The 27,589-nt window shown below is 38.0% G+C and overlaps 1 protein-coding gene across 4 annotated transcripts in view; it reads left to right on the plus strand.

Annotated features, from left to right (window-relative positions):
* The window catches only part of CDKAL1 (CDKAL1 threonylcarbamoyladenosine tRNA methylthiotransferase), a 429,338-nt gene that overhangs the window by 267,310 nt on the left and 134,439 nt on the right, over positions 1-27,589 (plus strand). For all 4 annotated transcript variants that reach the window (XM_087764738.1, XM_087764716.1, XM_087764726.1 and 1 more), the window contains one exon: positions 13,407-13,552. In XM_087764738.1, coding sequence (XP_087620864.1) covers positions 13,407-13,552 — 146 coding nt within the window. The remainder of the gene's footprint in view (positions 1-13,406; positions 13,553-27,589) is intronic.

Here is a 27,589-nt window from a genome sequence, read left to right on the forward strand (position 1 = left end):
ATTCAAACTCAGGTTTATTATAGGTAGGGAGACAGTTTAAGTTTTCACATGATTTAAAATACCGAGCATACCCAGTGCATTCAGATACTAGTCAAGTAAGTGCCGTTCTGTCCTTAAAGATGTTTGTCATTTCAGGGGAGGCTGCTAATCTCATGAAAATCATCATTATACTTGTGTGGTACAGTCTGACAATTTAGTACTTTTATTTTTTTATTCAGTAAATATGGTGGTAATAGTGCCTTATGTACTTACAGACGATGTAGCATGAACAGTTTTGGGATGAGAAGCAGCCATATGTTTTCAAATGATAAATTCTGCATTCAGTTGGGCCTTCTTGTTTGTAAAGAAAGAATTATTTGGAACCATGCAGTGTTTTATAGTCATGCAAAATATTAAACACTTTTTGATATGCTGCATACTGAGCTAAGTCATTAGAAAAAGAGCCTTTATCACAATTATTTCAGGTATAGTCTAAAATCCTACATTTTTAATCTGCTGTTTTCTTCAGCTGCAGATGATGTCTGCGCTTACATTAGTGAGTAGTATGAAGCAATAAGAGCAGATCAGGAAATTGCAGAATTTGGTAGTGAAGCCACTATATCTACATTATCTGCATTTTGGAGTCCCTACTTCAAAATAAATATAATCCCTTTCACCAAACTTTTCCACTCCGCATGGTCCAAAGCTGTTTCAAAGGCAGATCGTTGGTTTGAATCCCTCTGTTCCCACCAAGGGCTTGGAGCGCATTCGCTGTGAACCTGGAGTATGGCCACTGCTCTGATTTCCTCGGAAGGGAATTTAGTTTGCCCACCCCAAAGTCACCCTGCAGACTGAACTTCCCATGGCTGGGAAGGAACCGTGGGAAATTGCACTTTACAATTTCACTGCTGCTTTCAACCAGCACCTTAATGTGAGCACAGCCAATGCTAGTATGACTCCTGCATGAGGTTTGTTGGTATGACAGAGAGGGTTATTTGCTGTTAAAAAAAAATGAAGGACCCGAGACCCCAACATTGTTTCTCTTAATCGTGGTGCTAAGACAGAAAGAAGTTGGAGTTTGCAGCTTATCTGCAGAAGACATCCTCAGTTTTTCTCTCAGAGAAAATCTGGCCAACCAATGGAGATAGTATTGCGTTTTCCAAAGTGCTCTCTCACAGTCTTAGCAGTCTGTTTGAATGTATACATCATGAAGCATATAGCTTGCTTATTTGAAGTTTGGTCTCAAACCGAGATTTTGAGATATGTGCCCTTGTCCAGTGTCTGTCCTCTCTTAATATGTTGATTCCATGTAGCATTAAGGAAAACTTGGGATTTTATCTGCGTGGCAGAAAATTTTAGTAAATGGACATGAACTTGTCAGAGAGAGATGTTTGAGCTCAGAATTTTTTTTATTTTATAAAATGTTAAAGGTGAAGGAAAAGGTTAGGATTAGGATCCATTTTATAGTCCTGGCAAAACCTGCGATGAATGCACATGTGTACAGTTACCTCGTATACGCTTACCCATATGTATTTGCACAGAGCTACTGTTCGAATTACACAGACTGACAGATGGCAAAGACGTTATGTTGTGTAGTATCAACATGTACCAAAAGTATGTAAGGTATACATCCTGCTTTTGGAGTAACTGTCTCCCACAGCATTCTCCTGGAGAAGCTGGCTGCTCGTGGCTTGGATGGGTGCACTTTGTGCTGGGTTAAAAACTGGCTGGACGGCCGAGCCCAGAGAGTGGTGGTAAATGGAGTCAAATCCAGTTGGCGGCCGGTCACGAGTGGTGTTCCCCAGGGCTCAGTGTTGGGGCCGGTCCTGTTCAACATCTTCATTGATGATCTGGATGAGGGGATTGAGTGCACCCTCAGTAAGTTTGCAGATGACACCAAGTTGGGTGGAAGTGTTGATCTGCTGGAGGGCAGAAAGGCCCTACAGAGGGACCTGGACAGGCTGGATTGATGGGCCGGGGCCAACTGTATGAGATTCAACAAGGCTCAGTGCCGGGTCCTGCACTTGGGTCACAACCACCCCATGCAACGCTACAGGCTGGGGGAGGAGTGGCTGGAGAGCTGCCTGTTGGAAAAGGACCTGGAGGTGTTGGTTGACAGCTGCCTGAACATGAGCCAGCAGTGTGCCCAGGTGGCCAAGAGGGCCAATGGCATCCTGGCCTCTATCAAGAATAGTGTGGCCAGCAGGACCAGGGAGGTGATAGTGCCCCTGTACTCGGCACTGGTGAGGCCGCACCTCGAGTACTGTGTTCAGTTTTGGGCCCCTCACTACAAGAAGGACATTGAGGTGCTGGAGCGTGTCCAAAGAAGGGCAACAAAGTTGGTGAAGGGTCTAGAGCACAAGTCGTATGAGGAGCGGCTGAGGGAACTGGGGTTGTTTAGCCTGGAGAAGAGGAGGTTGAGGGGAGACCTTATTGCTCTTTCCAACTACCTGAAAGGAGGTTGTAGCGAGGTGGGGGTCGGTCTCTTCTCCCTAGTAACAAGCGATAGGACAAGAGGAAACGGCCTCAAGCTGCGCCAGGGGAAGTTTAGGTTGGACATTAGGAAAAACTTCTTCACCGAAAGGGTGGTCAGGCACTGGAACAGGTTGCCCAGGGAAGTGGTTGAGTCTCCATCCCTGGAGGTATTTAAAAAATGGGTAGACGTGGTGCTCGAGGACGTGGTATAGTGATGGACTTGGCAGTGACAGGTTAACGGTTGGACTCGATGATCTTAAGGGTCTTTTCCAACCTTAACGATTCTATGATTCTAACCTCCAGGCATTTCTTCTACAATCATATTATGGAGTTATTGGCTAGTGCCCTAGTGAGACAGTGTTTTACATCCACTTGCAGTGACTGATGGAGAGGGAGAGTTGGGAAAAATCCATTAAAACAGTACTAGTAGATAAACGGTGAACGGGAGCTAGTCCGAAAAGTGAAAAATGAGGCCAAATGTACAGCAGGCTGAAATGAATTAATGTTAGCGGCATAGTCTTAGAGACTAATTTTTGCCTTGAATATATTTCACTTTTCCTTAGGTTTTTAACTTCATTTTCTTGTTCAGTATCTGGGGCTACGTCCAAATTGAAAGGGAATGCAGATCATCCAAACTGTAAAAGGGCAAGGGCTCTCATCTCAGCCCTAGCTTACCTCCCCTGCATATTTAACGCTAACTGTACTTCCAGAGCTGTCTAGGATTTTCGTACAGCACTTTCTGTGACTGATGGGATGGTTCCAAATCTGTATAAAGAAGGCAGTTCACACCTGCCATTCCCGTAAGTGCTTAATTTCACATGACGAGATGAGTAGTCGTCTTTGTCACCTGTCAAAATGAGTCTGTCTCAAACCATACCATATGCCATCTGTGGGCTTTATCTCCGTTATTAATTCAGGACATTTGAGTGATACATCAACCCTTGAGATGGAGTCTGCATGGCGGCAGTGGCTTTAAATGCATAAGGTGTGCCAAGTGTACCACGAGTTGCAATAGTATCTCTTTGCTCTTTTGCTTTGATTTTTCATGTCAGCTTGGTGTTTATGTTCCTTAACCTCATTGAAGCTGATACCCTACAGATGGCTTCCTCAAACGTGCCCTGACACAGCACATAGATATGTATTACAGTAAAATTACTAATTCACTTTTTTCCATATTGTTCTTTTTTCCTCTGAATGCTCCAAATGTTTTTGAGCATTGTGCATAAGCTCGAGTTTTGAATAAACTAGAGTGTAAGCTGATTTGAAATGCATTTAAGGGAATAATATGCACACTTTCTTCAACGGCAAATAAAAGGGCAGCATGATTTCAGGAATAAAAAGACCTTTAGGGCATGTATTTGCTTTTTTCCTAGTAATATTTTTGTCATTTTCATAGACTGCTGCATTTGAAAGTGCCAATTAAAATCTGTTGATTTGACCAGAAAAAATGAAAACTGTGGCATACATTTATATAAATGAAGAGTTAAGCTCCTGACCTCTTATTACTGTGAGTTTTGTAGTGTTTTGTAGTCGCTGGACCATGCAAACTTTCCCTTGCTGTAATTACATAGTTGTCTCCATGCAAACTGTATTTGTCTTGCTAGCAGTAAAACTGAAAGAAATCTCAGATACTAAGGGGAGGAGGAGAGGGGCAGTTGCATCTGGGCTTCTAAAAAAGAAAAAAAAAGGGGGGGGGGCGGGTGGGAGGGATGCTTACTGTTTCTTTTGGTATTATGTTAAATGCTTATTCATCCTATGGAGGCTGTGTGTGCATCTTTGCTTACTCTGTATATTCCAGCTTTTTATTTTTCTAGTACTAAAAAAACTCTGTCTTTCCTGTTCTTCCTCTCAAAGTGTTCTTTGTCTTTGAGGTTTCCAAATATAGCACATTTACTTGAAATTACTCCTTAAGACATAGTGTCATGGGAACTTTTTCAGTGGTGAACGCACCCCAGAGTGAATGTGTATTTGGATATTATGGGGTTAGGAAAGGGATGAATCTCTGCTGTGCTTTGAGATACATTTTGTCACACCACTTTCTCTAATCCAGAGTTTTAAGATCTCCGACTCAGCGGGTCCTATGTCCATAAATGCTTGGTGACATGTTTGCTGCCAGCTGGTGGAATATGATTTGGCTTAACAAATGTCCAAATAAGAACCCATCTTACTCTTCTTGAAGGTTTTATGTTGTATTTGTGAATCCTGGGTGTTCCTGAAAACCTTAACAATGTTATGGTATTGGGAACTTTGATGAACAATAAAGGTTTGCTTCCAGGTAATGCAGAGGGGAATATTTGTGGTGGTGGGAATGAAGCTCCTGTTCTTTGTAACGCTAGTAGAAAAAATGCTTTGAGAAACACAGAGAAAGAACTGCTTTTATTTATACAAAATTCAGTTCTCCATCAAGACAGAATATTTTATGCATGCATCTAGTGCTCTGCTGTATTTACTAATATGTGCATGAAAACTGGTGTTGCAAAAAAGGGTTAACGTTAAGTAGCACGTTGCTTGACCAGTTAAAGCTGTGCATGTTAACTGTACCTTAATTATGATTTCTTCATATGAATGTTTCTCTTGATTGTTAGATATCACAAGAATGAAGAGTATTTAAATGCAGATATACTCTCAATCTTGTGTTGAGTGGCAGGTTGTCTGTCGATTACTTATAATACTGTCTCATCCCAGCAGACCTTTGGAGCTGTGGCTTACTTCATTGGTGGATTACTAGCAGAAAATGAAAATCAGCATTAATTGAGCGGTTTGTTCAAAGAACAGGTAGTACATATATGGGGAAACTGCATTTTTCCTGAATAAAGTGGGAATTTTAGCAGTTGCGATGTGCTTCAAGGCATTGGGGTGGAAGCTATTGTCAAATATATAGCTTGCATAACAAACTGTGCCATCTTCTTTTAATATTTCTGCCTTCATTGAAAAACAAATAAGATCTCACTTTCCTGGTTATTTATATTATAATAAGTAAAGTTCTACCAACTACTCTCCATGCTGTTCCAAAAGCTTCTGTTTAGTTTAGATGCGTAAACCCCTTTGTTTTCTTTGATAGATGAGCTGTCACATTCACTGGGCTTTGCAACATCATCTACATAATCTTCAGTAAGACTGCTTGCTTCATTAGGCTTTGGCATTTGTTTAAATTTTTTTTTTTTGAAGTGATTATTCTTTAAAAATGAGAAAAAGGAAATATAATGTGTTCTAGAAAGTCTAATAAAACTGCACATAATATTGGCTTTGGGTTTCTGTACCATTGTGAATTGAGGAAAAGACATAGAATCTCTTCTACCCAGTCTTTGAATTCGATTGGTTTAGTTACGTTCAATGTGCAAGAGCTGCTGAAGAATGTAAATTCTATGATATCAATCTTGTAATTATGTTTTTGAATATTTTTATTCTGTTTTGTTATGAAACTTAGCTCAGCGAATTGGATATCTACAAAAGAAAGAAAGTGATTGCACTTGCCTAAAGGTTTAGGTTTTGATTAAAACCCTCCACTGTTTTCCTTCCACTGTAACCTGTTAAAGTAGATGCTATTTTAGGTACTGTACTTGCTTGTTTGAAATAGAGGGAAACAATAGGGAGGCTTCCTGGCACTGATCCGTCTTGGTGCAGCTGGACTCTGATGGGGTGTGCCATTCATTCTACGACTTCCTTCTGAGCAGAAACCATCAATTCTTTTCTATCATACGGGATTCTCATTTTTGAGGTGGTGAACAAATGCATAGTATGGATGAAACTAGCAATCCATTTCACTCATCCAGGTTTCTGAAGACAAAAAGATAGTGTGACAAGCCTACTTGCTTGCTGTAAGTGTGTGCTTCTCTATGCTTTAATTTATTTTCAAGGTTTTATTAGCATAAAATATGATTGAGATAGGTATTTAAAGTAGCAGTGTGCTGTTGCAATAAATCACCTTTTTAGGGAACTTCCCAATATGTGTTTCTAATACATACTGCAAAGAGGAGTATTCATTTACTTCTGGAAAAAAAATATTTCATTTGAGGAGTGCTTAATGATGAGAAATTAGAGAGCACCATGGGGAAAATGAAAAGGTATGTATTTTCTTGCACATCAGAATTAATCATTTCACAAGTAATTAGCATTAGCTATTTGATTGGATGGCTTTAAATCATTAAGCCATCACTCTAGCCTTTAATTAAACGTACATTTTACCTTAAAGTGCATCTGTTCATTGAAACTGGACAAACAGCATTCTGAAGCTCCACAAAGTCTCTCTAGGATTGTAATGATGGCTGCAGCAGGAACAGTAACAGTTTTCATCTTTGAAAGCACTGAACCATTTACTGCATGTTTCCAACCACACAACTTCCATCAGTTTGTGCAGGAACTGAAGATGCACAATACCTTGAGGAAATCAGTGTGGTACCATTAATGCTGAATGTGTCACTGAATCAGTTGTGTTTTGGTGACACGCTTGCAGAGACTCAGCTGTTGTACTTGGGCTCACGGCTCCATACAGACTTCAGCAATAAGCAGTCAGTGGCTACCCAGTGTAGATGCTGATGCTTTACATTTTACCCAATGCAAAGTCAGTCCTGCTTTAGTGTTGGAAGCAGGCTGTGATAGGGATACCAATTTTCTTATCGTGAAGTATTTCAGCAACCCAGGTTAGGATATCTGTACTGGGAATAACTGTTTTTATCAGATAAATTATAAAAAATGGTACTCTGCAGAGGCTTTTTCTATTCTTGGGGATACCATGTATATCCAGGTTAAGAGTCATATCTTGGAGAGAAACATAGGTACTTGTTAACTGAATAGGAGAGTTCATGATATTTCTGTGTTTAAAAGTAAAAATCGGGCACCTAGTATTTGGTGCTGGGTGTTTCCTTGTTTGTACACTGACTCGTGGGAAGAGGTGCAAACCTCAACTGAAGCTTTGAACTATGAAATACAGTATTGCATTATAGTATTATCTGAATGTCACTTTTTTGCAAGAACTGCTGTTAGCCTGTCCTCGTTTTTAATAAAAGAAGATGTGGCAAGCTTTTGAAGGCATGTAGATGGTTTTCGTTCGGCTTCGTTTCGTTTTTAAGAGATTAGGTTTAATATGTAGCTGCGAGGGAGACAAAATTGCTTAGCTAGCTAGGGTTGTCTGTTTTATGAGGTTGGAAGCAATAGCGAGATCCCACACCTAGGAGATCCCACAGCTGGGAACAGCTAGGGCCGAGCATATGGCTATCACGGCTCGTTCTCCTATCAGCAAATCACGGCTTGCAGTCTGGTTTATATCCACTTCTAAGGGTGGCCTGAGCTAATACCAATTTTTTGTTTGGTAATGTAGAAGGCATTTTTCCCATATGACAAAACAGATTTTTGCCCTCCATCTGGCAACCCAAAGATTTGATTTTAAGGTTCAAATTACATTGGTCAGAATTGTGTGGTCTTCTAACTGCTCCAGTGTGACCTCCCTTTATCCTAATGATAGGATAAAGACCTGGGCATAAGACATGTCATATTACATGGGATAGGGGTTGCCGCTAAGCTTGCCCATCATACGGCTTCATTATATCTGCCCCACTTCATATACAGATGAGGGGGAGGCATTGCCTTCCAACTAGTGTCCCTGGGGAGATGTGCAATTATACCTCCTACACGTTCTTAGGTTTTTACAGCCCCATTACTCGTGAGGGGCGGGGAGGGGGCGTGAAGGTTCCCTGTTCATTAGTTTTAACAAAACTGTTATGGGCTTTCCAGACTCGATCATACTGTGTCATCGTTGCCACGCCTGCATCACTAAATCACATCTGTTCCTGAACTGTATTACAGCAGAGGAATTTATAAAATGGACCGCAGCCACTTGATTTTTATCCAGACCATGCTGGCGGTGGCACCACTGGGCTTCTGAAAGACAACAGTCAGTGGACATCCCTCCCGACATATCCCAAACTAACATCTGCCACAAGGGGAGGAAGTTTTGAGGGAGTACTATTTTGTCACGTTTCCATATGGATGAGGGTTTCTTTGGGCTATGCTGCTGGCAGAGGACAAAATCCTTTTGCTAGGAAGCAAGTTATTCAGATCATTATGACTCAAACATGAGGCCGAATTCAAATACTGGATTTTTGCCTACTTTAGGTTAGGGGAAAGAATCACTGTCTGAACAGCTTGCTGGTACTGACATAAAGATGCACAGATATTGATGTTTATAGTCTCTGTGATTCTCCATGGTTGTGCGTGGTGTCATTACAAACAGAAGGATTGATTTTCTGGTTAGGTGGTTAAATTTGGGTATTGTAATTGCTGGGATAAAATATACTGACTAGATAAAAATCTTTCTGGCGATGTGCCTTGTGTTCTGATGTACTCCAGCTGCTAAGAACTGGAAAAATTCTTTCCTGTGTGATCAGTATCCTAAAGGATATTTCACATACATTTTTAGATTCCAAATGTAGATGACTTTTATTTTTTGTAAAGTCAGCTTGAAACAAATTGCACTACTCTTTGACCTTTTCGTCCCTACATGAAATGTCATTTTCGTGTAGTGCTTCCCTTCGTTCATAGATGTATTATTAGATTCCAAGGGATAGGGGGAAAAGGCAATCAGCTGTTTCAGTCATGATTAAAGACAGAAATTTTCTTTCACAGTCGTATAATTTGAAAAAGTTGTTCCTTTATTGTTTCCAGATGGAAATAAAATTCTGTATTGCATTTTTCCTTCTGACTGAAATATATAATTATATCTAGTAATGCAAAGCACTTTGTAAAAAAAAAAAAAAAAAATATATATATATTTATAAAAAACAACAGGAAACAGATGTTAAGCTTAGAATGTTGAGACACTGTAAAGTACAATTATGCATTAGCCTGTGATGTCCTTCAAGTTCTGTCTGGGATATTAACTAATAATTTTATTAAGTGATGAAATCTAGTATTCTGTATGCAATCTGTGGTGTGGGAAAATCTGTCAGCATTGACTAAGTATGACTGTTTAGTGCATGGCTGTAATTTAATCAAACCTATCTGGTAAAGTACTTCAGTCTAGTTTTAGGTGTAGGGAGAATTAAAAGGTAAGACTGGAACAATCTTACCTTAAAGCTCTGGGTTAGTTAGAATGTGATATTTATATCTGAACACTTAGAGAGTTTGGAAGATTGATTTATCCAGATTTCTGATGTAATCATGCAGAACTTTTGTTTACTTCATTATTCTGTTTCTTTCTGAACTCCTCACTTCGAGTTTCTGGTTACAAAAGGTAAATTTAGAACACCAGTGGTACTTAGAAGTGAATGACAAACAGTGGGCCATCAGGTATTTCTGTCTTGTGTTTGGTTTGTGTTAATAATTTGTGTTCTGCTAAGTTCCCCAAGTTAATAGTTATGATCCTGAAGTACTTGGCGAGTAATCAGTTTGTCAGTAGGGCCTTTGATTCAGATCTATGCCTGAAAATAGAGGAATATACTCAATAGGACTTCAGTGCTTAAAGCACATGCAGTATATTTTGTGTAGCTTTAGCTATAGAAAGTAAGCAAAGAAAGGACTTCACAGTAGAAAGAGTCGTTTGCAGCCTCCTCTTCTCTAGAAGGAGCTTTGAGTGTCCAGAACATACCTGAAACCTGTGACCACAATAACTAGGCTGTATTAGGGTTTCCAGGTACGTAACGTATGTGTTGTACCTGCATTTCCAATACGTATGACAAGCAATTTACTTTCTAAAGAACACATGTTCTTTGATATTGAGGGGACTGACGTGCATCTTTCTAAAACAGAATGATGCAGTGGAATTATCAGTAATGTTTTTGAGCTTACTTTCATGGCTCTTTCTGCACGCAGGGACCTGTAGTGACAGTTGAAAAGTTCAGTTAATTAATGCCAGGCATTTTGTGTCCTGTTAGTACAGAAGCAAGGGAAATGACTTTAAATGACAACAGTTGCGTTCTTAATCCTGAAGGATATTGACAACAGTGATTGCAGAAGCCGTATGACTTCTCTTTCTTTTTTTTTTTTTTTTACATGGGGGTTAACTAGAAGAAGCAGTTCTGCCTAGAGTCTTGTTTAACTGTGGCTGCTGAATGCTGGCGGTTTAGTTCCTCTTAGGAAGTGTAGTTGAAAGCTCCCTCTCGGCCACATCCCGCTGAAGTAGATCAAACGTGAGACCAGCAGGATTCTGCACATTACCATAAGATAAGCAACTAGTGGGTTTGGGGTTGGCTGGCTGGCTGGTTTTTTTGAGATCTTCTAGATAGGAAAACACTTTTTAAATTTTGGGATTTAGTTTTCACCTTTCAAACTTTGCAGCAAAATTTTCATTTCTTTAAGGCAAAAAAGAGAAGAAGACAAATGAAATCAGCATTTTCACACAACTAGAGAATTTTCTCACTTGTGACTTTAAAAACCAAAACTTTTAGGTAAAACAAGGTAGTTTCTCATTCTTTACTATGTATGGTGTCTTTAACACAGGTAAACACAAGGTAGTTATGCTTTTTTTTTTTTTTTTTATTAGTTCCTGCTGGCCTGCAATGCGTGGCTAGTTTTTTACATAATTTAAAATTAGCTACTATCATGGAAAGAATCAATCCCTATTTTAAGGTTAAAAAGCAACCCTTAAAAAATGTAAGTGTTGTTTAGTATGAATGCAAAGGGGAAAGAACAAAATCTTAAATTTTTAAATGTAATATTCTCTGTGTTTGTTGGGAATAGAAATCAGGTTTTTTCCCTATCAAATGATTCTCAGCCTTACAAAAGCTGGAATAAAATAACACTTTTGTAGCTAGAAATTCTAATGAAGACTTTATTACCTTCAAAAAGAATTCACAAAGTGATCACATATTGAAGATTCTGTTATTCAGAAAATGCCAAATTTGAGAGGAGTGAGAAAGATTTACTTTTTTTTCTGTGTTGTAGGGTGAGTTATTTTTAAGAACTTGGCAGATTCACAAACATGTTACAAAACTTGACTTTTATTAGTTTCTTATATCATAAATCTCTTTTTGAAGATTGAATGAAGTGCTTTGAAGTAGGAGATAAGCAGAATAATAGGCTTGTGGTACATAGCTTAGGTTCCAGCCCTTTTGCCATTTCTTATATTTTAGAAACGTATATTATTACTGATAAGCAAAAAAATCACAGATGACTACTAGGATGCTTCATATAAACTGCGTTTACCAGATTTTCTAAAGCTTAAAGGAGAAGGAGAGTTTTCCTCATTTTGCTACTTTATTTTACAGAACTTGTTCTACGCTGTTTCATTTTGAAAATATATTCTGGCTGAACATCTAAAATTATTAAGGGCGTGAGCAAATGGTTCCATTTGAAACGGACACAAAATTTGTATGGATGCATGGTGGCCTTTTCTTTACTCCCTCATTCATGAAGCCAGCTGCCTCCAGCTTCCGCTGAGAGCCAGGTTCACTGTGCACAGCCTTTCTGTGCATCAAAGCGTATGCCCTCCATTATCAGTATAGTTATTACTGTAATGTTTAGTTTACATACCTGAGGTAGAGTAGATATTCCACTGAATAATGTAACCATTTCTCTTAGACATTTACGTAATAGGATCTTAGACAGAAACTTTCAAAACTGCTTTCAAAAGTGATTTGAGAGAGTTCAGGTTTTGTACGCATATGTTTGTCAGATGAAAGGTGTGTGTTGAGAGAGTGTTTTTTCTTTTTCCTCTAAAAATCAGTGCTTTTAAAAGGTGGATACCTGAAAGTTAAAAGGCACGAGGGTGTTTACCTTCTCTTTGAACAATCTAGGCCAACCTTGTAGAAATACAGAGAGAAAATCTAGATGCGTGACTAATATTGCTGATTAATGATCTGGAAAGTGCAACTTATCAACTAAATCTGGCAGCAGTACGTGTTGCCAGACAGAGTATCTATGCTGTCAAAGAAAACAGGAGAAACGGTGGAAGAGCACGCGGTGGAAGAGCAGGCAGTGCAGCGCTGGGTCCCAGCCCGTGTCCTGTATGCTCACCGCGCGGGGAGAAGGGAAAACCTTATGTGAAAACCTGGTTGTGTGTGTAATATGGTTCTTTGTCCAAGTTCACTTATTTTTTGCAGGATGAAGATTAACAGGCCGTATTGTACCATATTGCACACAATCTAAATGCTGTTTTGTCTCAACTTTTAAAAATATTTAAACTTTCTTGCTAGACTCTTATGTCCTTAATTGTGTAAATAGTAAAAATGAAAGAAATGTGACCACCATAGTCTATTCCCCATCTCATGTTCCGTCACCCTGCCAAGCCTCAATCAGGGGTTTGGTTTGGCTTTGATTTGGGGGTTTGGTTGTATTTTGCTATTACCTTTACTTTGTTTACTTTCTGACCTTTTGTGTTTGTATTTATATAAAAGGTATAACATCCTCTGCCTCTCTTCAAGCTGTCACTCTGTTTTTTAGCTGCTTCCTGATTAATTCTATCCATTTTATAGCCAAATACTTTTAATTCCTGGAGTCTCATCTCTGAAATAACAGAGGTAACATATTTCAGAGCAGTATTGGAGCAGGTTTGCAAATAGCCAGATATACCTTAATTAGCAAATGGCTAACTTTAAGGGTACTCCAGTTAGAGACATTCTCGTATTGGTATCTGAGAACTTATTTGACTCTGACAAGAAAGCAGCTAACCCTTGCCATCTTCTGAAATTGAAAACAGCCACTGTGTGAAAGCACTGACTTTCACAATACTTTGCCTCTTAAATTTTCTCTTAATTGGATAACCGATACGATGTAGAGAATGTCATCCCTATCTCAAGGGAGATGCAATCCCAGAGCTTTCTTCTTGTTTTCTTTAAAAACAAAATTGCTTTCAAATATTTTCACCTGTCCCTACTGTTTCAAACTAGGCCACTGCAACTCAGTATTGTTTGGGTTTCAGAAGTATTACTACTGATACTTACCCCATATATTAATTTAAAGGAGTTTTGTGTATTGTTTTCATAATGCTTTAAAGCTTTTTTTCTTTTTGAATAACTTAGGAAATGGCGAAGATTCTCAATCATCCAAGAGTATATGCTTTTCTGCACATACCAGTGCAGTCAGCCTCTGACAGCGTGCTCATGGACATGAAAAGAGAATACTGCGTGGCAGACTTCAAACAAGTAGTGGATTTCCTTAAAGAAAAGTAAGTCTACTAATATTTGAGAAAATAACAGTGTTGGATTTTTTGCAAGGTCAAGAACATGTGGCTGAAAACACAATTACTTGCAACTTCATAATTAAGGTATGAAAAAGAATGAGCCTCTTGAAGCTTTTAAAGTCTTTGAGTTTTCTGTAAGCCCCTTGATGTGGTTTGCCCCTTTGCTTGAGCTTTTATAAGCATCTTAAATCTCTGCATGACATGCTTTTAATTTGTCAATATATTGCTAATCTTTTTCAAATAATACATTCTTAAATTATTTTTTATGCTTAAACTACTATATGTAGACTGCTTGAAGTTAAAGTTATTGAAGTCTTCTTTAATGTGGCTTTTGAGCATTGTATACGTTGTGTACTGGAGATGATCCAGCTCCAGAAAATGTAAATGGGTTGGTGTTGGGGTTTTTTTTAATAAGAAGTATTTTATGTCCTATAGCTGATGTACATTACATCAATATAGTAATACTCTAATCGTGCTTATGGGACTGATGATTTCTAGGATAATTTCAAAATTATTTCCCTTAACAGCAGAGATAATTGTGAGAGATAAAATCGTGTATTGTAATGTGTTTGTTTATGCTGACCTGAAGATGAAAGTCATATTCACTTGCAAAGCTTTTGTAACTACAAATATAATAATTATAATAATACAAATAATAATTTAAAATCCAAGGAAGTATTTTCTTAGCTTTTAAAATGTAATAGTGGCATATTTTGATGGATATTTCTGCACCGATTGTCCTAAAAATAGGTGTCTGGAGAATTATTTCTGTCGCCTTGTTTGACTGCTTTCTCCATCTGCATTTTTTTGTGGTTTGTGTGCTTGTTTTAGTGAATTAAGGGCAGTGGAGTTGCACTTCTGACTCTTAAATTGCGTTGAAATACTTGTACATGAAAGAATCAAATTTTCATAATAATTTTCATAATCAGTTTTTCATGATCATTGAAAAATCCAGCAGTCTAACTATGTAAAACGTGTCATGCAAGAGCTGCATGGAAATTACGATACGATAAGAAAGAAAAGCAAACTGCGACACAATAGAATCTATTTTGCAAACTGCATGTGTAGTTTATAGGACATTCCTATGCATCTAGGACAACTGATGGAAATGGAGCTGCTTGTCTTCATACAGGTTGATTGGGCGCTAATTTTCCACCCTAAAAAATACACGTGAATTCTTGGCACTTAATTTTCATGTGACTATGGGTCAGTGTTAGTTTTTAATTAACAGATATATTGTATTCCCACGTATCTTAAGTGGGAACTGTGTCAGTTTATGTCTCAGTTGACTTGAAGCTTATTCGTTATTCTCTTCAGTAGTTTTAGCATTGGCAGCTATTATCATAACAGCAGCTGGATTTTCGATAACCTAGTGTAGCTGGCACATGTTGGGGCATGTGGGAATTTATTAAATCATTCAGGTCTTGCACACAGAAAAGAGTGAATTACTTAATATCCAAATTTAAAACAGCTGGTCATTGAATATACAGTAATCTATGACATATGTCTTTTTCCACAGGCTTTTTTGTAGTGAACTTAACAAGGAAGAAATAATTGGTTTGATTTCTTCATTTTAAATAATAATAAACTATTTATCCTGCTTATTAAGAAACTACCAAATTATCTTGTAGTTCCTGTTAGAAAACAGTCTCCAAATATTAAGATGGAAAATTCTTTGTATCGTATGGCAGCAGGACGAGGAAGCTATGCAAGGCAGGGAAAATGTTTTGGATATTTGAACATGTGCACATCTGTAAAACCAATTTTTTTTTTTTCTTTTGCACTTAAGAGCATAGTGTCTTCATTTGTAGTCTTTCCTCTTACAGCAGCAGCCAGCTATTACATTCCCATATAGATATTCCCATAAAGATCTAGCACAAAGTTTGCCAGGACTTAACATTCCTGCAGACAACTCCAGAGCCTAAAGCCAGAATAGCTAAAATTAAATATGTGTTTGAACTACTTTAATAGCCAAAAGGGATTATTTCCATCTTCCATTTATCAAAAAGGAAAAATAAAACAAAAGTAGAACCCCCTAGATCTCCTTTCTCTATTCCTAGGGCCTTAGAGTCATCTAGAAGCTTCCGATGCAAAATGTACAGGGTCTTCTAAGTAGATTCCAAATGGCGCCTTCATCTCTACAACATCTGCTCTGATAGTATCTTCACCTAAAACTCTATTAAACCAATAATTTTATAGGCTGACCTGCTGAAGAAGTAAAGCCACACATCAAGCAATTATGTGGGTATCAGCTAAGTGCATAATAACTTGAGTTCAAACATCTAAGCAAATAAAAACGAAGCACAGCAAGTAAAAAAATGAAGGGAAAAAGGAAAAGAATGAGCCATGTCATCTTTTTGGTTTTGGAACCCCAAAGATACCAAGTGATTACTGACTCTTTCTTTTCTCAGTCAGGCCAACAAAACTCTCTGGGACTGTTTTTCCCCAGAAGAAGGAGCAAATGCCTTTCCTTCCTCTGGAGAGCCAGGAGTGATTGCAAAGGTGTCTCCTTCTGAGAGTGGGGATTTATTCATATCCTGCTGAGCACAGACTGCCTTACAGAGAAGCTAGAGTTCTCCAAAGCAATTACTTTTTGTGTTGAAACTCACTTTTTAAAAGAATGGAGCGTTGTAGACCCTCTGGGACTGTGAAGTTAGACATGCCACTTTTTTCTTCCCTTTGAGGACTCCTCCTTCAGGCAGGAACCCTAGAAATGAACTTTAAAAATTAATATTGATGTTCTAGTGCAGTCTTTTGATATGCAACACTTTGGTTTTTAGAGCCACTCTCCCCAGCCAGGTGACAACATTTTGGGTTTATTATGAAAATCTATAGCAAAATATATAGAATATAAAGCCAGAAACCCAAATCCATTAGACTGAAAAACTGAACTACAGAAGTCTTGTTTTATGCTTTTTTAGAAATTCCTTCTTTGATATTTTGCACTTTTTTTGCACTGAAATTTCAGTAAATTCAAGTATTCAGAAAAATACTGTTGTGCAATTGATAGGTCAGTAGCTGATCTACAGATATAATATGTGTATATATGTATGTTTACTGAGGACTTATTTGTAAACTATTCTAGAGAGCAACAGCATAAAGGAAATGAGGAAGCGCTGATTAATTTAGAAGGTGGTCCTGTACAACTTGTACACAGTGTGGAGGGACTAGGGACTAGTGCCCTAGTCTGTAGTCTTTAGGGACTAATACAGTAGCCTGGAGGGACTATTCTCAAGACTGATTCCCGGATGAGATATTAATTTCAGTGTGTTTGCAACTAAATACAGGAGCTTTAAAAATTGCTGCTTAGTAAATTCAATCCAGAGACCAATTTAGTCTTACATCAGAAAGTCTTTCAATTGTGGTGTCATTATATCAAAACGTGAGTTGTTTTTCAAGTGATTTCAAGTTTCAAGATTCAGCGTAAATTATATTTCTGAAAGGTGATGTTTCTAGTTGCAAAAAGAGCAAGACTGCTTTAATTATCTTGAAGTTTTGAAACTTAATCCCCTGAAATTTACTTTTGCTGATAAAAGCAAACAATTGGAATATATTTTAGTTAAAGAAACCTGAGATCTGAATGTCATATTCTGTAATTGCTTGAATAATCATCAATGTGAATATATACCCATTAAAAAATCCTTTAGACTGGTAATATGTTTTCCAAATTTCTTGTTTGCTGTTGTTGACCATACTACATTCTCTTACCTTTCTGGTTTGTGAGGCAATTATGATGTTCATCAAAGTTCGTATTAATCTTTCCCTGTTACTGCTGGTTGATAAGACAAGAGAATTGTAAACCCAAAATCTAGATGAATAAAAAAAATAGAGAAATTTAGAGCTGGGCTGAAACACTATACCTTTCTGTTTTGGGAAATAGCATAATGCTGAGGAAAAGCCGGATTTGCCTCACAGTTTGGTTTTGTTTGTGTTCTGAGATAGAAGTGTGATATTAATTGTGGGTGGCTGCTGCTGTTCACTTGAGATTGTCTCATAATTCATACTGGAAACATCTGAGTTTTCCAATATCATCTGAAAGCCAGCAAACTTGAGCTGCCAGAGGGGAGAGCTGCAGCTCTGTCACACAGAAAGTTCTGTGCTTTTTTGCACTATTTCTCTCTTCTCCATTAAAATCAGACCTACTAGTAAGCCTGTCCTAGCCTCCCTTACTTTTAGTGGTAATCAAGTATTGATTTTTTTCAGCATCTGTAGATACATAGTTACATGCAATTACAAGAAAGTAAAGGACCAAAAGTAAATGAGTGCAGTGGAAAATAACTTGCAAGCTTGGAGGGAGATTAATCACTCAGGTGTAAACTCGAATCTTAGTTGCCCAGCAGTAACAGACAACTGCTGAACGTCTGAAGAAATTGGAGATGTTGTCCAAATTGAGAGAAGGTGTTATATAGTCCTTTGGGACAGCTGGCTTCAGGGAGGCTCCCTTTTTCCCTGTTGCTCTACAAGGAGTTAGGCTAACAAACTGTAGCTTCAGCAACTTCCTAGGCCACCTCTTAATTCTGTTTTTAAGGATTTGGGGGGATTCAGCAGTGACTGTTTCATGTTTCCTTTGATCCGCCCTGACTTTTGTCTCTTTTGTTGCAGTGGCAGCCAGGCTGCATCTGCTTGGATGTTGAGACAGGCTGCTTCAGGGTAAAACAGTGTGGCTGGGAGCAGAGTGGACTCAGCTGCTGTCTCCCTCATGCTGTATATCCATGTTAGTCTTAGTTTTTACAGCAATATTTGAGTGTCTGAAACTTTTCATAGTCCGCTTTCTCAGTGTAATTTTGTCCAGTATGTTTCGGTATGGCTGCTCTTGCCTTTCTGAGCAATTTCACAGCAGTAATTTGTTTCCCAGGTTCTAGTCTTCTGTCGTGACCTTGTTCTTATTCTGGGCATTGTAACACATACCATAAAAGCTTCTGTGGGCAATCAGCTGTTTATCATGGTCTCTGCCTGTACTTCTTGTGCAAGCAAGTATCTTGCCATCCAGATGTCTTCTGCTTGAAAATTTTCTCTATTTTCTAATCGCTAATTTTTGACTGAAATCACGAACAGGGAAGAAATATCTTCCCAAAAGTTTGTTTCTAGATACTGTTACTTGGACAATCAAGAAAATTCTGAACACTGTCAATAATTTGTAACTGTAGATAATTTTCTTCTGAAAGATGTCCATATAGTAAGCTCCTGAATATTATTAAGTCCACATTGAAAGATAAACAGCTAAATGAGTCATTGCCAAATTTGCAGCTATTCCAGACAACCTGCAGTTTTGAAACTATCCCAGGCCTTGTGGCAGTAGTATTGTCTTTATCACATTATTGTGCCAGTTAATGACACTAGAATTTGAAGGCAATGAATAGAATAATTTTAAAATAAGCATTTACTATTTTTACATACATTTTTCTACTCACTCTCAAAATGCAGTTAATTATGAAGTAGACTATAACAGCTCCCTCACTTTTTTTACAGCATGAATGTGTTTCATTTTCTTTCTGAAAATGCACTTTTGTTTCTCAGACAGAGACATTGCTGAGCTCATTTTGCAGATGTGCAAATCGTGGCCCTAACAAACCGTGACAAGTCTTTCGGATTTAAGCTTTTTTAATGGGTTTTAGTACATCTGTTCTGTCAGTCTCACTACTGCAAATGCAAATGTCATCTGTTTAAAATCCTTATGATGTTTTCTGCTAAGAAACTGCTGAGTGTATTTGGTACTTATCTGTAATTTTATACCTCGGTCTCTAGACTCTTCTCTTTACTCTGTCTTTTGTCTGCAGTTGGAGTCGGAACTAATCACTTTACCAAATGTGTCTCTTTTTTTTCTGGTGTTTTAAAGGAATTCAGTATTTGTAAAAAGTATTGAATTAGCACCAAAAACTAAAATGTGGGAGTTTTTCACCAAACAGACGCAGCACAAAAGTAGATTCAAGTTTGTGTCTAGACTTCACCCTAGTGATCAGTGGTGTAGTCTTTTATGGACTACAAGCTCCTTTTACCACAGGATTAGTTGTCTTCAGGTGTCGTGGAATTTAACTTCAGGCTTACATAAAGCAGTTGCTAAATTTATAAGTCTTCCTGCCTTGCATTTGATTCACAAGGTCATGTAAAGAGATACAAATAGGTAAGGGGTTTCAAAGGTGCTGAACACTTGCAAATCCATTAATTTCATTAGGGTATTTTGAATATTTAGGGTTCAACTACCTAAATTTAAAAAGTACGTTTTTCTGTGGTACTGACTGGGGAGAGACAAATATTAGGCATTCCAGGATAGCGTTTTTTTTGTTTGTTTGTTTGTTTGTTTGTTTGTTTTAACCTGTAACATTAAGCCAACCAAGCTGAATGTCATTGTAGGAGAGCAAACTTTCCATTTTGGCTTGTACAGCACTTCTTTGCCCTTTTCTCAGCAAATGCTACTGTACTTTTACTTTATAGCAAGGAAATCTATTGAGGAAATTTCCTGGAGGGGGAATGGAAGGAGGGAAGTAAGGTCGCTTACAAATATCTGCGTCTTTTTAATCTCCTGTTTTCACTGTTTACAGATTGTTGAATCAGATTTCAGTTAGTTCATGGGGAGACTTCTTACTGCCACAGTTTGCATAATTAGATCTGTTGCCACTTTATAAGTTACTGGTCACCATTTTATAGCATAGTCTTTCATGCCAAATGCATCAAGGATATTGGGGTTTTCTGGGCTGTAGGCTCTTAGTCTGTTGCTTGTGTGTCAGGATGGCGGCTGCCAGAAGTGCTTGCTTTTTTCTACTTTTGGTGGTCCCATGCCTTGTAAAGTGTGACTGTTTAAACTCTTTCTGTAACAGTGCTGGGGGAAAACATCATTTGCTGGAAGGTGAACTAAAAGCTGTGGCTGAAGTTGGAATAACATGAAAATTGCATTAGACTTGTGATTGTTATTTGTAGAACTTCATTATAGGCACTTCAGAAAAAAAAACTGTTAATAGCAAGTTAGCGGTGGGTCATCTTTATGAACAACATGAACGTTTGTCAAGTTCACTTTACAGCCTTCGCTTTCTTATATGTGTTTAGAGATAAGGAGATTATTAAAGTCTCTAGCTGTGTGACTGTAAAAACCCAGCCTCATCTGTGTTAATTCTAGCTTGACAGAAGTCTTTTGAAAACACACAGAGTACAGCAAAAGTTTTAATCACAGTGATCTGTAGAAGTTCAGGTTTTCTCTTTTTAGAATCCTAAAGAGCAACAAAAACCATTTACCTTGAAATAGTGTGACGTTTTCCTACTGGGAGCACCATTTTGCATCTTACTACACAGGGAGTTGTTTACTCTAAAGAGTATACAAACAATCGTGTAACAGATTCTCTGAAGTTTGGAGGATATTTTCATAAAACTAGTGTTTTTGACATTTTTATTTAGTCACATACCCACAAGAAGAGTTTGAAGTAAAGCCTGAGTAGTATTTTTACACTAGATTCTGTGCTTAATAGCTGTAATTAATATAAAAGATGAGTTTTTATTCCCATAACCTATTCTTTTTTTTCAAACAGATATTTGATATTTCACTATTATGCTCATCCTTGCTTGCCTCTTCCTTCCAATTGTTTCTTCCAACCAAATGAATTCTGTTTTAAATGAGATTGTAAAATGCATGGGCCTAGGACTGTTCCATAAAGAACGCGATTAAGAGTCAGCTTGGAGGACTATAAGACATGTTGTAGTATGGGTATAACTAATTAGGTGTACTACAAAAATGAGAAATATAGAACTGGGTTGAAAAAAATCTCTTTGATATGTGTGGCAAAATAATGATAAAAGCCTATGAGGGTATCTCTTTGATTGTTCTCAGTGCTCATTTTTCAGAAACTCTCTTTGTTAAAGAGGATCATACCTTGTTTGAGCAGGAGACTTGGCGTTTTAATGCATGACACGGTAACAGAACCCTTTGTAATAAAGGGGTATTTCTTTTCTGTATATGGATATGATACAGCTACAGGATGTTACCCAAATTCACAGTAAGAGTATGGCTGCAATCCCCATTTTCCTGTGGCGTACTCTGTTACTGGTACATCTGTCGGGCTGTTGTTCACGTGCTGATCGCACTTAGCCTGTGGATGTACACATGCAAATACGGAAGTCCAAATTGAGTCATGCAATGTGATGTTAACATAAAGTATTTCTAAAGTTACAGACTTCTTTGAAGATTAGATGGCACTAAATGGAACTTCAGCCTCTCTATTTTGGGGGATGGTACTGTTTAGGAAACTATGATCTCAGAATTTCTACATGCTCCATAATTTTTGTTATGAAGTATCTTCACCTTCTGGAGCAATTCAGTTCTGCGTACTGTCCTGTTTAAGCAGGATGTGCATGGTGTTCCTGTTTTACAGAATTTTCTTCTAAATAATACATATATTTTTCTGGAGATAGAGAATCATTATGAGAGGCTTGGGTTTTTTTTTCTGGTTCTCCCGCTACTGTTCCATTCCCATAGACATGCATAGGAACTGGAGGGTGAAGCCTGGGAAAGAAAGTGCCCAGGCTGAGCACAGCTTGCCGAGTGCAGGCTTAGTGGGCACACAGGGCATTCGCACTTTGGATGCTTTGAGGTCCCAGCACTGTGATGTTCTGCTTTGGCCAAAGTTTGGAGGAATAATTTTTGGAATGGTTGCTGGAGAGAGAAGGTATGCCCCCTTATTAAATGTAAAAATTATTTAGTCTTATTATTATACTTGTCATAGAACGTAGCTTACTTTTTTTTACTGAATATAACTAGTAAAGTTGTTTGGAGTGATACTTTCTGTATGTAGTTATGGTTAGGCTTTCCTTTTCCTGGGCAGTCTTATCTGCAGTTTTCTTTGGCCAAATCCTAATGGGAGTATTGTTAGATGACAGAGTAAGAATTAGTAATGTGCATCCAATTCCCACTTTCTTAAGTGTAGCAAGATGGTATCTTTTTTTCTTTTTCCTTCTCCCCCTGAGGGCATGTGAATGTGGTTTTTTTGGAAGTAATGATATAAAATTCGTATTAAGGTTAAAAGGAAGGAATTGTAAGCATCATGCAGTATTAGAAACGAGTCTTCTTAAAACATTTAATGTTTACAATTTTTAAAAACTTGGTTTTACTTACTGAGACACGCTATTACTCTAGTATTTTAAAACAAAATAACTGAAATAACTTCTTTGATTTTTCGGTATAAATATTGTCATTGTGTTTCAACGTCTGGGTCAGGACTTAGAATGGAATTGGGGAAGGAGTCTAATTTGTTTTTAAAACAATAATAACTTTAATTCATGTTTATTTGCTTAATAACAGATTGATTTGACATGTAATTCTCAGTTCTAATTTGGTCCTGAGTTTTTAAGCATATCCAAACATATGTTAAGATACTTAAGTATTTATTGTGTTAGCATACTAGTACGCATGCAAACCCATGACACATCATGTGTACACATTACACCGCTCAGATGTGAAAATTCTGATGATGGTATTAAATTTTCAGATTTGATACATGTAAAAAAATGAAGTATTTGTTCATTTACATGTGTACATTTTTCTGATTTTCAGCATAGTACTAGGTAATAAATGAATTTTGTAAACCATATTGTTTTGATCCTATAGAACAGTATGGCACAAAAGAATTTGTGATGAAGGTGGTAGTTGGCCAGCTGATAAGCACTGATTGAAGTTACATTTGTGTCAAGCATTCAGGGAAAATATGTTGGAAAGAACGATTGAAGAAATAAAAAATGCAATACTTCTATAGCTGATCAGTACCTTTAATGGTTATTTTCTTTAACCCTAAAATGCTTAAATGAAGAAAACTAGTAAGTGGAAACATGCATGAGTTGTTAAACCACCTTAAAAGTGTAGCTATACAATTAAAACACCATCGCATGCAAGGGACGACAATTCTGCTACCCAGAAGTTGCCTGTATACATTCGAGGACCATGATACAGATTACTTTGGGGAAGCTCAGTTTTGTATGCATGTGTGTCTTACATTGGTCTGTAAATTGTACTCATGAGTTGATGATTCATCTCTTTAAAATGAGAATGAAATTTATAGTTGTAAACTTCTTTTTTTGTTACATGGCAAAGTAATCACAAACCTGACATTTTAAAAAGTTTGTGCCTAAGAGTAGTGGCTATAGCAGATGAAGGTTTATTTTCCACAACTGAATCGCTTATCTCTTGCACTTGCAATTTTTTTGTCTTTATATTTTGTTTCTCATCGTGATGTAGAACTCTTGTTTTGTTTAGTAGGAGAAATTGCCACAATACAGCTGTTAAATTACTTTATAACAGGAAGACAATATTGCAAATATGGTCATATGTAAAGGCACAAGAAGCAACGTAAATTCTTCTCAATCCACTTACCAGAAAATTGTTATTCAGGTGCAAGTTCAAGCTGGAAAATAAGTTATTGTGTTCAAACTCCTTACACATAGGAGAATATAAAGCCAGAGTGTCTCCATTTCTTTTTAAATCTGGAGAAAATATTTATTGGCAAGACCTAGAGGTCGTAGAAATTAAGTGTATTCTGGCTTGCTGTGTCAGATGCCTCCCTGCTTGGCCTTCGAGTGAGCCGTGACCCTTAGCAGGAGAGACGACTTCTGAGATCAGAAAGCGATTCCATACAGACTCGCAGTCAGCTCTGGGGTAATAACTTTTGGACGTTACTAACCCCCGGCAGATTTGAATTGGTCTCCTACAAAAAGTTTCATAGTAAAAAAAAAAAAAAAAATACTGATTTCTGAAGTATTTATCTCCACTGAAGGATTTTTGTCGAGTCAAATTTCAGCATAAGCATTTGACAGCCTTCATATTATTTACAGAAAGGGTAAACACCACATCTGAAAAATGGGTCGTGTGGTCGTTTGTAGCTCTGCTGCTGAATCTCTGTGTGTGTGAATGTCCCACAGTAACTAGTCACAGCTGGTTTTTTAGCCCTAGTGCTTGGTGAGAGGAGAAAGATCAACTGTCTGTCAGGGACTGGCTGTTTTCAAGAGTCTGCAGAGACAGACAGACAGACTATGAGTTCAGGTTTGAACAACAGACTGGCATGATTTCTCTGCAATAGTGGGATGGCTGCTCCTACACTGTTGACTTAAGTTTTTGGGAGTACTTGACTCACATACTCAATCCTAAAAATTGCTAAGGCAGCCAGCTGAACTCTGAACTGTGGCCAGCAAGCTATTTTTCCATGTAGCATATTCTCTTAGCCCTCCCCCACCTCTGTTAGACCATATACCAAGAAACACTGGTTATAACACTGAACACTTAAAGAACCAGACTTCTGTTTCATTTCACCTATGTCTTGTCATTTATTGTGTACCCATATGCTTTGGAATGGAGGAGAATAAAATGCGTGCATTGCTTAGTTGTCTTAATTGCAGTTTGTAATTGTGCAATTGTTGACATTGACTGTAAGATCCTACCAGCTGGGAAAAAAATGTAGCAGTAGAGATTCCTCTTCTATAATGGTAAGAAACTTTAAAATATTTATTGTTTCAAAATCAGAGCAAGCAAATAGAGTTTCTGTTAAATCTCCTTTTAATCTTTGCTTCCTTCCTGTTTCATTACCTACTTGATATCTTCCTTTAAATAGTTCTTGTAGTACTAGGCTATAACCACTGCGTAGTGTAATGTATTTTACAGTCAGCCAAGAATGATGGCTTGGGAGTTTTGCCACGGCATTGTATCAGCTACTGGGGTCTGCATATGAATTTCAGTCTGAAGCTTACTTTCACCATAGTTTATCTTATGTGATAATTAGAACAGATGTGAGGATAGGTGAGAGGGCACAGGCAAAGGAAAATTGGAATTTAAGTACTCCAAAGTGGAAAATGCAGATTTTTTTTTTTTTTTGCTGCATTTAGTAAGTACAATAGATATGTCTTAATTTTGTGTGTGTCAGTGTATAAAATGAACATTGTGGATGCAGCAGTGCATTGTAATTTAAATGTTGTGGGAGAGAAGTTTTCTTTAACCAATATAGTTATCAGCAGAAATACATTTAAAATCATTTGTAAATGAAACCCCGTAGGGTAATGAACTAATCTAAATCTTGGGCATGATTTTGTGACTTTTATCAGCATTAGACTTGGGTGCATGCAATGTTACGGCTTCACTTAATTTTAGTTAAACATCTACAGATCGGACATGATTGTGTTAAGATTTACATTCCTGATTGGTTTGTGTCTTAAATATTCTATGTAGTTACGTGGTAATAAGTCATAACATGATTTTTTGCTGTTGGCTACCTAAGATTACTTAGTCATACTTTCTGCAGAATGCAAAATTATTTGAGGTATTTTGAGGGCTTTCATCATTACGACAATAGGAGAAACTGAAGTCTGTCTTTTTAACATGTTTTCACAAAATACAGCTTTTACTTGACAGTATTAAAGTGAAGTACGGTAATTATCACATTAAGTGAGATAATCTTTCATGTTTTCATTAATAATGCAAATAAACATTTTTTTCCCAAGGAACATGTTCAGCTAATTCTTTAGAACAAAAAATTGTTTCATTGATTGAACTAAATATGCATTCAAACTATGATTATGTTTATGCAACAATAGTGGCTGGGGTTTTTTTTTTTTATTCTTTTTTGTGGTGTAGCATCTCTAGGGGATATGTTCCAAGCCTCCTACCCATTGCATAGAGTTTGCGCTGAAATTAATTGTTCTTTCAATTTGACTTCTAATTAAGTTAGAGCATCCTGCTTTCACTTGTTAACTCTGTCACAAACACATGCTTTACATTCACTTTAAATCCTCTTCTAATACTTTTGATGAATTGTTTTTATTAGTTCACCCTTTCATTTTTAAAGTTCTAGCCTGAGGTTTGTCCTCTGACATGCTGGGTTTTTTTTCCTTGAAAAAAAGAATGTAATTTCTGAACTGGTATAGATTTGACTTTTCCTATTTGCCTCAAAGTGCTTTTTTTCATTTTCTGGTGGACATTCCTTTATAAATAAATAACTGCCTTTACTTTCTGAGAGAAAAACACACTGCATCTAAATACCTTATCTTTCTGATGATTGAGCTCTAAGCCAGAAACTCAAAATAGCATCTTCAGAGTATTTCCTTCCTAAATTCAGTGTATTTTTTTTTTTTACAAGGAAATCAGTCACAGTCCAAGTTCTCAATCACTCCAGTAGCACCTACATTGGCTCCACAGAAAGCCAAACTTGAGGGCTTCGGTGAGGCGCAACCCCAAGATGCAAGAGCGTGTGTTCTCCTTATGCAGCTTTCTACCAAGTTCCTGAGACTCGAGGAAGGCCCAAAGCAGTGTTTTAGCAATAGGAAATGGTCTCTTTGCAAGTCTTATAGATAGATACTCATAGCCCATGGCTATACTGAGATCCCATTGTTGGACACTACAGGCTGCCATAAGGAATGCAACATTACTTTTTTCACCAAAACGAGCGTAGAGAACTGCTAGTGCCAAATGACGAGATGCCTCCAACAGCTGTGGTGCTAAAACGAGAATGCAGAGTGACGGTCGTGAGGACCCAGGACCGGGCAGCCCCTGGAGCGTGGGGAGGGCGGGAGCCCTGTGGAAACAGGGTGGCCTTGCCTCGGCCCCATCCCCTGCGGGCTGGGAAGCCTCTTATTCCCCCTCATGCACACCTGCTGCCTGGGGGAGGGTCCCGGTATAGCTCCTCCTGGGCTGACTGGTCGCCCCTCTTAATTCGATGGGTATCTCTGCCGCTCCTGGAACAGGGACGAGAGAAGGTTCCAGAAGTCCAGAGACTGAAATCTATAAACAGGGACTCTCGCTCTCTCTCGGGGGGCTCTGCCCACCAAATACCCCTGTTGGCAGGTCCAACGCTGGATCCAGGTCTGGTGATTCTCCTCTTCTTCCCTCTTTCTGTCTCCCCCCCCACCTCTTTCACTTCTCCTAAGGTTGTTGAAGTTGTTAAATTGTAGTTAAGTACTGCATGGCCTACCTCAGTTTTCCATAAAGCTGCATAGCTTCGACACATAGCTGGGGTAGTTACAATTATGAGAGGGCTGGCAGGTATCGAATATTTGTACTCAATA

This window comes from Nipponia nippon, unplaced genomic scaffold (genome assembly GCF_047370975.1).
Source record: "Nipponia nippon isolate SJK-2023a ecotype South Korea unplaced genomic scaffold, ASM4737097v1 scaffold_1, whole genome shotgun sequence".
In the NCBI taxonomy this organism is placed as follows: Eukaryota; Metazoa; Chordata; class Aves; order Pelecaniformes; family Threskiornithidae; genus Nipponia; species Nipponia nippon.